The sequence below is a fragment of the Morus notabilis genome, unplaced genomic scaffold, assembly GCF_000414095.1.
Source record: "Morus notabilis unplaced genomic scaffold, ASM41409v2 Scaffold485, whole genome shotgun sequence".
Classification (NCBI taxonomy): Eukaryota; Viridiplantae; Streptophyta; class Magnoliopsida; order Rosales; family Moraceae; genus Morus; species Morus notabilis.
In genome coordinates, this window is record NW_010364290.1 from 900,849 (window position 1) to 910,819 (window position 9,971).

The 9,971-nt window shown below is 37.3% G+C and overlaps 1 protein-coding gene and 1 pseudogene across 2 annotated transcripts; one reads left to right on the plus strand and one right to left on the minus strand.

Moving 5' to 3' along the window:
- Nucleotides 1-2,676: 2,676 nt before the first annotated feature.
- Nucleotides 2,677-6,109, minus strand: LOC21408231 (protein DETOXIFICATION 12). Of its 2 annotated transcripts, XM_024170846.1 has the most exons (7): nucleotides 5,610-6,108; nucleotides 4,310-4,854; nucleotides 4,103-4,189; nucleotides 3,954-4,010; nucleotides 3,439-3,677; nucleotides 3,116-3,321; nucleotides 2,677-2,957 (listed from the first exon to the last, which is right to left on the minus strand). In XM_024170846.1, exons 1-7 carry the CDS (start codon nucleotides 5,925-5,927, stop codon nucleotides 2,880-2,882), a joined length of 1,530 nt encoding a protein of 509 aa, XP_024026614.1. In that variant the 5' UTR covers nucleotides 5,928-6,108; the 3' UTR covers nucleotides 2,677-2,879. The 2 variants fall into 2 exon arrangements, with proteins under 2 accessions (XP_024026614.1, XP_024026615.1); XM_024170847.1 differs by lacking the exon at nucleotides 3,954-4,010 and having other exon boundaries at nucleotides 5,610-6,109.
- A 1,269-nt stretch (nucleotides 6,110-7,378) lies between these two features.
- Nucleotides 7,379-9,663, plus strand: LOC21408232 (annotated as a pseudogene).
- The last annotated feature ends 308 nt before the right edge of the window (nucleotides 9,664-9,971 follow it).

Here is a 9,971-nt window from a genome sequence, read left to right on the forward strand (position 1 = left end):
TTATGTGACCGGGTTAGCGCCGAACTTTAATTAGTCCCTTCCAAGATAATCGGTGCAAAATAGCTACGTGGTTGAGGTTGAGTTTATACTCTTAATGGAGTTCGAGTCTCATAGTAGCTAGATATATAATTCGAACTTCACCTTAGTGAACATAAGGAATGGTGTCGTTCCTAACAAGATCTTGGTTTAGTCTTGTAAATGTTCATGAATCCAAGATAGAGCACAAGGCCGGAATAGTGCTAAACGATTGGAACAGTTTTTAAGTCTGGGATAACACATATGTGATATATTTTCAGTATTTGCTTAAGAGACAAAGTTTAATGCAAAGCACACTATTGTCTTGTGAATACTTTGAAGTATAGTCGCTAAGTGAAGGTTAAAATCGAAAGATACCTTCATGTATGTATGTGTTTATCGTTGTTAATTCTGAAGAAATATTACAATCTAGTGAGGGATTGTTAGAGAGATTGTAATATATCTCTCAATTTTGATATCACAAAGTTGACCTAAAACACATTCGGGAAGAACAGAAGCGCACAAGCGCGCGCTGTAGCGCGCAGGAGCGTGCGCTGCAGCGCACGGCGCGCTGCAGCGCGCAGGTGCGTGCCCTGCAGTGCACGGGCGCGCTGCAACCTGCGCAAAACAGACCTCTCGGGTATGTTTTGCAAAGCAAGAGCGCTGCAGCGTGCGCTGCAGCGCGCCTTTTGGGTGCTGCAGCGCACACAAAACAGACCTCTCGGGTCTGTTTTGCGTAGCCCGAGCGCTGCAGCGTGAATGTCATCCACTGCAGCGCATGTTACTAACGGAAAACGTGTTTTTGTGTGTTTTAGTGATCTGAAAAGGTCTCGAACTATTGCATCTATTTGTGATATGTTTTCTCACATATCTGAGCACTTATTAACAATAGAAATAACTATTAATATAAGTGCATCAGCATATAAAAGATAACCTTCAAATTGAAGAGGTATCTTTATGTGAAAGGTTGTAACACTTAAAGAGGATGGAAGCATCCCTATCTTTATTTGATGGACTTCAGAAAATACTGATTATTATTGTTCTGGAACTCAATATTTTTGCTGGATATTGTGTTCAAGGGTTTGTTGTATCTTGGTGGTAATTTGCCATTTAAAACTCATTAGTAAACTTTGAGAAGTGAGGGCAAATAAAACCTTAAAGGAAAGTATTCCTATACGACTCAAACCCTCTTTCTGTTTTCTCTATTCTTTTCATCCTCTCAATTCCGAATATACCCAACAGTTGATATATCTGTCATGTTCAATGGTCATCATGGGGGACTGCCTCATGCCAGTGCTTCTTAATTGGCTACTTCGTTTGCTTCAGTGACTGGTTTCAGTGTTTTGGTAAATGAGATTTTTCTGAACACTTCTTAAAATACATGTCAAGCCTGCTTGACAAAGCCCATACTCTTTTGTTTCTTCAAGGCCTTAAAAGAATTAGCAAGCAGGTTTATGTCCTAAAGATTGCCACTTTCAATTAGTTGAGATAAATGTGTAACGCTTCAAGGAAATACATAAGAACATAGAATTATAAGTTGTTCTATGACCCGTTTAGTTCGCTGATTCGAGTTTTTGATTTGAGTTGAGATATGACTTTTTGTGAGAGCTTTTTACTGTAGCAAAAAAGTTAGATGTGACTGTTTCTGAGAGCTTTTTACTGTAGCAAAACTCAAATCAGTGAAATGAACGGGGCACTCTTTTCTATATAAAACTAAGAATGAAGACCTTAAAAGGCTTATAGCAAGCGAATTTTGTGATGAACATGTGTATTTTACAATATAGTTTAGACATATACTTCCAGAAAAAATTACAAGGATTTTGGAGGAACTAGCTTGTTTTAGCGTAAAATTGTTCCTGTGAAACTTAGGATCCATTTGGTTCAACCTTTTTAGTTTAAACTTTAAATTCTAAACAATGTGGTTTTAACTGTAATCCAAACCGTCATTTAGATGTGTTAAAGTATAAATCGGTGCATGAAATGATTATTGAATCTGTGTTTGGATATGCGTTGAAAACATGAATTAAGGAGGGTGGGAGGTAGTTCAAACCAGCTGCACAATCCAAATAAAGTTACTCAAAAATAACTTACCAAACAACAACTCAGGTTGGGCATCTAAACCCATGTACAAAACACCCCAACACGGGCTGTTTGATTGGAGGATTATGGAGGGTTTGAACCCTTGGTTGGCTGCTTTAAAGTTTGAACCAAAACTTAGGTTTGAACCCAAAATTGAAGGTTGAACTCAACTTTACCCCCGTAAAGTTTTGATGGGTAATGCATTTTACTATTCAAAACTCAGCCCAAAGGCGGGACCAACTGATTTCACTCACATTTTTTTAAAAACTCATAATTCTAATAATGTAACCGAATACTGGTTCAAACTTTATTCCCGGTTTAGACCTTACATTAACAAATGTCAGTTCAAACTATAAAAAAAACCACATATAGTTTCAAACCCAAAAATTCAGACCCAAAAATTCAAACTCACAATTCATACCCGCGTAGCGAATAGGGCAATATCTTATTAAGTCTTGACCGTGCAAAACTGCAATAGGGTATTGGAGCTCCATTTAAAAAGAAATTTAATGAAAATCTTTATATATAAGATAATTTTTAAATGTCTTAATTTATAAAATGATTTCAGAATGATTCGGCACAAATACTTTTACACTATGTGACAAAATGGATCACTCTCTGTGTAAAAATAAAAAAGATCATTTTACTAATTTTATTTCGTAGAATTGTCATTTTGGCAAACTTCCGCCTTATAGACTAGTACTAGTTTTCTCATTGTGGAAACAAAATTTTTCCCGCTACAACCGTGTACAAGAAAAATACATTCATCAGACAATTCTAATATTCTATTTTAACTCTCCCCGGTCCTCCAATCCATTTCTGAGAGATGTATACTCAAATATCCTCTCTCTTGCCTTACTTGCCTGAAACATCAGCAAAAAGGGTGAAATCCGTTTAGAAAAATATGAAAAGTAATGGAAGTGCTCTTTGCATTTGGAAGGCTCGATTAAGATTTATCAAAAATTTTGTTTATGAAATTTGGGATTGACAAAGAGGAGAAGAATTGAGGTAGAGGGTAGACCTGCTTTTCCCAGTTTGTACAACTAGTAACAAGACACAACAGAAAAACTTGAACAAAAGCACCACATTGTATGCCAATCCAGAGGCCTTTTCCTCTGAGCTTAAACCAGAAACCCAATGTTGCAGCTATTGGAATTCCACAAAGATAATATGCCCCAAGGTTTATAAAAGCCCCTATGTGCTGCCATCCACATCCTCTAGCAACACCTGAATTAAATTTTAAAAAATACTAAAAAATTAAAAACAAAAAAACAAAACGAAACAAAAACAAAGACAAAAATTTATATTTTAGTGACATAAAAGATGGACATGTTTTGTAGTGACCTGAAAGGACCCCTAGGAAGCTGTCTAGTACAACGGATATGCAAATCAGAGGAGCCATTTCCGTGACATAATCCACAACTTCCTTCTCATTGCTGAAAATGTAACCGAAAACACGGCGGCTTGCATAGAGTGATGTGCTTACTATAGTTGTCTCTATGATTGTTAGAAAGATTATAGCAAAGGTAGCGATTCGAGCAGCTTGCGCTTTTCCAGCTCCAAGTTCATTTGAGACTCTTGTGCTGTTACAAAACACACATGGAGTCACATTGATATACATAGATGTTTTTGCATTTCTATTGAATATTTTAATTGTAGGTATCAATAGGCAAAACTTATGGCACGAACTATATTTTTGTCCTACGGGTAGGTACTGTTATTTTAATCATTGGATTCATTTTTTAATGTTCTGATTTATGACTAGAAGTAGTTATGTGTCGTGTACTTTAAATTTTTAACGTGGACATCACAAATCAGATTGTTAAAAAGTTAATCTAACAGTTGGGGAAAGAGCATACCCTCCTGCAACACTTAGCCCATGTGCTGCTGTATACAATGTTGAAATGGTATTTAGGCTGTCGTAGGTAAAGAAATGAGAACATTACATTTCAATGAAAAGAATATTTTTGTGAGAAAGAGATTATAAAAATAGTAGCAGAAAACTCACCACACAGAAAGAACTGAGGTTTCAAGCTGTGGATTTAGTAAGAGCCCAGACATCAGAATAATTAGCTCGAATGACCACCACTCAAGGCTATGAACATCAATCGAAATCATTAACAAAATAAAAAAAATAAAAGAATAAAGATAAGAAGAGAAAATGAATAGAAGAATTTTGATTATATGAATCGAAAAGAAGGAAGAAATAAGTTACCATAACATTACTGCAGAAGGGATGGCAAAGCGAAAAAATTCTCCGATATCTTGGAAAAGCTCCATAGAAATCGGAACCCGAGTTTTTGCACAAGAAGGAGAAAACTTCATGTACAACACAAGTAGAATCACATTCAACCAATAGGAAATACTTATTGCCAATGCACCTCCAACGTTTTCCAGTCCGGACTTGAACACCAAAACCCAACACAGAGGAATGTGAAAACAAAGGGTCACACAGGAGCTTATGAACATAGGAAGCATCAAGCTTTGGGTCTGAAAGTATCTAATAAGTGCTTGAAGAGTTGCATAAGCGAAGAGAGCAGGAACAAGCCAAATTGCGAATCTGCCAGCTTCATGAGAAATAATAGGGTCTTGACCAATTAAAACAAGTAACTTTCCCATGTAGATCCAAATTAAAGATATAGGGAGGCAAACCAAGAACATGGAAAATATGGCAGTGTAAGTTTGACGTCCAAGTTTTTTATATTGCTCAGCTCCATATGCTTGCCCACATATAGTTTCTAGTGCACCCGCCATTCCTAACTGTTTAGAAACAAAAACATCACGGACCCGATTGATTATTTGAGATATTGGACATGTGATTTGCAATTTTTTGCTACAATTCAAACCCTTTCTACTATAATGTTTTCTCACCAAAAATTTGAATTTTTATTCAAATTTTCTTTTCAAATATATGAAATGTACGGTCCCTAAATCATTTACTAAACCAACTTGGTAAACTTAATTAGTCATTGTTAGAATGCATGTGGTCCATTAACAATAAGGAAGCAGGCAAATTCGTTCAAAGACGAAAACTGTTCGCACATTGATATCTCTCCATGTGCAAAACGACAGTGGTGGATGAGCTGTTGTACTCTTTTCCACGTCGTGGGCGACAAATAAGCAAAGACCCATGAATCCATGATCCTCGGATCAAGAAAGCGAAGATTCTAATATATATATATATATATATATATATGTATATATATATAAGATAAACTTGGGAAAATTGTACAAAGCCCCTCTAAAAATTAAAACTACAATTTTATACCTTTTAAATTTTCATTGTAGTTATTAGTCCCTCTCATAAAATTTTTTGGCTCCGTCACTGTTTCTAAGTGTTAGTATCAAAAGCACATAAGTATAATCAACAGATAGTTGTTAATATAGATTGAGCAATACTTTTTTTTTCTCTCCCCAGATTCATGCTCAAAACGAAGTTAAGAAGAAAGCAAAAAGAAAATTTGCATAAACAGACAAAATTAAGAAGATGAAAGCAAATATATATTAGAACTAACCAGAAGACTGAAGCCGGTGACCCCAGAGAGAGAAATGGCTAAGGCTGTGCTAGAGAGAGAAAGCTCGCCAAGGTGACCGACCATCATGACGGAAATGACCTGCAACAAATACTGCGACAAAATCACAGCCACAAGTGGTGCTGCTATGCATCCCAATCTCTTCACTTCTTGTAACAAAACACTCCATGTTAAAGCACACGCACTAGAACTACTTGAGCAAATTTTTTCTTCTAAATCTTCTTCTTCTCTTTGTTTTGGCAATAATATTAAACTCTCTTTCGTACTTTTTTTATGTATTTCTCCTCCGACTTCTTCCATTGGAAGCGCCCACTAGCCTATTTTAATTTTGTTGTTGCGATCTTGGCTAGACTTTTACAGAGAGATATATATATACACACATTACACTCGGAATCTAATTTGTGTGTAAACATAAAATGGGTACACATGACCAAAACTCTCAAAATTCTATAGCTCTATTTATAGAGCCCCATGGAAACGAAAGTCTCTTATTGGCATTATGAGGAGGCACCAAAATTTCGGTGCCTAATTGAAATGGGCTGGCAAGCCTGCCACCTACTCCCTCTTCCCTTTTATAATTGAATTTCATAGTTCCACTTTGGCACTTTCTACGCAATAAGCAATTTTTTATTTTTCCTCTTTCAAAGTACGTCTTCTTTTTCTAAACCGTTCATATCTCCATTAAAAGGACTAACAAAACATTTGCTCAGCGCTGTTAATTTTTGGTAGACATTTTTGTAGGCTGTCCCTTGGCTGTTCCCTTAATAAAAGTTTAACACCTCAACTACAATTAATGAAGTTAACTGAGAGGGCAAACGGAGTTATCATTTATGGGTGGAAAAATATTAATTGATGGGTTTTTGTTTTTATTCTTTCCAGCTGTAATATCAAAATAATTTAAATGTCTTTTCATCTAACATATCTTGTAGTAGTTAGTAACCATCTTAGTAGGAGTTCGAGTAGCAAATATAATATATATATCATAATTTTAAATAGGGAAAATTTGTCATTTTATTTTATGTCCCAAAACACTGTTCAGGGTAATAAAAAATCATTTTATAAAATGTTAAGGGTATTACCAAATGTATATTTCGCTATAAAGGGTATTAAAATGATTTTGTCTCATCCTTTTATGTTGGACTATTGTGTTTGACTCCATTTGCCCATCTCTCAGTTTCTTTTATAAAGCATTTATTTCACCAGAGCTTAAATGATCCGAATAAAAATAAAAATCAGGTCAACTTCCATAGCAAACAAGATTAGCAAATCCGCAGAATCCAACCGATCCAACTTCCTCACTTAATGGTACCTGAAATTTCTTCAAAAAGTTCATATGAATTATTTGATCTAGATAATCAATATAACTTCAGTCTTAATTATCCAATTCAGGAAAAAGAAAATGCTTATATGATTATCTATAGTATAGGAATGATCCTTATATTTGTAGTCAATGAATAACTTCTAGTAGGTAGAAAAAGAAAAACTGGAACTATGGAAATCAACTCCTGTTTTTAATCTTTGTCATCTGGCAAGACTTACTTTCGAACGATGTTATTTATCGAGCGCCCGACAATTAGGACCCACTGCATCATGGGTTATTGTTTCATGCACTACTGATGTTTCTTTTATCTTTATTTCATGATTTATAACTATATTTGTACTCTTACAACATTTCTTCTTCTTTTTTCTTTTGGACACGTTCTTTATTCTTAAAGTAAAATCAGAAAGAGAACAGAAGTTGTCTTATTGGGATGGAAGGAGGAGAAAATTTGGCTCCAGAATCTGCATATGGGGATAACAATAAAAACATCCATGTAGCTGGCTCAGAAGCATGCCAACAAGTCTGCTGTTGTGGATTAGATGCTATCGGTGAAGCGAAACGACAACTGGGACTAGCAGGGCCTCCTATAGTGGTTAGCATTCTGCAGAATAGCATACAGTTGATATCTGTCATGTTCAATGGTCATCTTGGGGAATTGTCTCTTTCCAGTGCTTCTTTGGCCACTTCATTTGCTTCAGTGACTGGTTTCAGTGTTTTGGTAGGGGGGATTTTTCTAAACGCCTCTTAAAATACCTCTCAAGCCTGCTTGACAATGCCCCTACTCTTTTGTTTCTTCAAGGCCTTGAAAGAATTAGCTAGCAGGTAAAATCTTTCCTGAGGATTGTGATTTTTCAATATAGTTGAGATAAATGTGTCATACTGCGAGGAAAAAGATAAGAATTTAAATGAATTATAAGCTGATCCATTGAACTTTTTTTCTTATAAAACTAGTAATGAAGACCCTAAAAGGCTTAATTTTGTCATGAATATTTGTGTTTTACAATATAGTTTAGTCGTGTCATACTTTTTAAGGAAAAATTGCAAGGATTTTGGAGGAACTAGCATGTTTTAGTGTAAATTTTTTCCTATGAAATGTAGGATCTGATTGGTTTGTGGGTCCGAATTGTGGTGATTTAAACCTTTTCTGTTTGAACTATAAAATCTAATCAATGTGGTTTGAACTACAATCTGTACCAGCGTTTGGATGTGTAAAAGTGTAAAATCTGATCATGAAATTATATCTAAATCTTTGTTTGGATATGTGCTGAAAACACTTCAAGCTTCTCTGAAGTTCCTCTCAAAACCTCCTGAAAGTTAGGAATGGCTAGCGCCTTGGAGACTCTGTGTGGACAAGGGAGCCAAACAATACCACCTGCTTGGAATTCACATGCAAAGAGCAGTGCTAACACTTTTGACCATAAGCATTCCCCTATCAGTTATTTGGTTTTGCACAAGCACCATTCTCATTTCACTACACCAAGACCACGAGATATCTACCAGAGCGGGAACTTTCAACCGGTGGATGATCCCAAGTCTGTTTGCCTTCGGCCTGCTTCAATGCCTAACAGATTCTTACAAACACGGAACATTGTTTTCCCTATGATGATAAGCTCTGGGGTCACAGCTCTTCTCCACACCATTGTTTGCTGGCTTCTTGTCTATAAATTTGGGCTTGGGATTAGAGGAGCGGCCTTGGCAAACAACATATCATATTGGTTCAATGTGTTTTTGTTAGCAATTTATTTGAAATTCTCTGGGGCTTGCAGGCATACTTGGGCAGGGTTTTCAAAAGATGGCTTCCATGATTTTTTCAGCTTTATGAGACTTGCCATTCCTTCAGCAGTGATGATATGGTAAGATTCAGAAGCTCCCAAAATGAAAAGACCATTAACTATCCATCGGCTTCTATTCGATAACTTCAAGGATTACCTTGGTTTACCGCTTTGAATACTGGTCATTCGAAATGGTTGTTCTCTTATCTGGTCTTCTCAAAAACCCAAAGCTAGAGACATCAGTGTTGTCAATAAGGTATTTATAGTCCTTTTCATATAACCATTTCGCAAAGTTACTTCTGATAATTTGTATCTCTTCCAAAACCGTTCTTTGATTGTCATTTTATCTTTTCTAGTGTGAACACAATGTGGACGGTGTACATGGTCTCTGTTGGACTTGGTGGAGCAATAAGGTAAAGTGAAATCTCAACTGCACTGATTATTCTTTGCTTTACCATTTTTTTGACAATGACAGCATGATAAATTGCAGTGATTGTACACTAATTTAATATTTAGTTCCACTTGTTGTGTGTTTACAGTTCAAGGGTGTCCAATGAATTGGGTGCTGGGCAGCCGCAACGAGCCCGATTGGCTTTGGTTGTTGCCATTGTGGTGGCTTTATCAGAGGGTGTCTTTGTAGGAATAGTGACAATTTTGGCACGCCATGTTTGGGGAAAGCTCTTTAGCAATGAGAAAGAAGTTATCAGATATGTTGCCAAAATAATGCCACCGCTTGCTTGGATGGATTTCAATGTGTACTTTCAGGTAATAACTTTTTGCAAATACAGAAGTTCAAGGAAACTTTTCTGTTAATTCCTACAGGTACTGTGTTTCTAAAAGTTTGACCACATCAATTGTCAAGAACAAAACAATATGAAAATATGACCAATTCTTATGAAGTCTTGACCGTGCAGCTCTCAGTAGTATTCTCCAACTTGTTTGACTGTGCGGGGCTGACCAGGGACTGTACCGGGGCTGTCTCGGGGCTGTACCGGGGCTGTCCCGGGGCTGTACCGGGATTGCACCGGGGCTGTCCTGGGGCTGTCCCGGGGCTGTCCTGGGGCGGACCCAGGGCTGTCCCGAGGCTGTACCGGGCTGTCCCAGGGCTGTTCCGGGCTGTCTCGGGGCTGTACCGGGGCTGTCCCGGGGCTGTACCGGGATTGCACCGGGGCTGTCCTGGGGCTGTCCCGGGGCTGTCCTGGGGCGGACCCAGGGCTGTCCCGAGGCTGTACCGGGCTGTCCCAGGGCTGT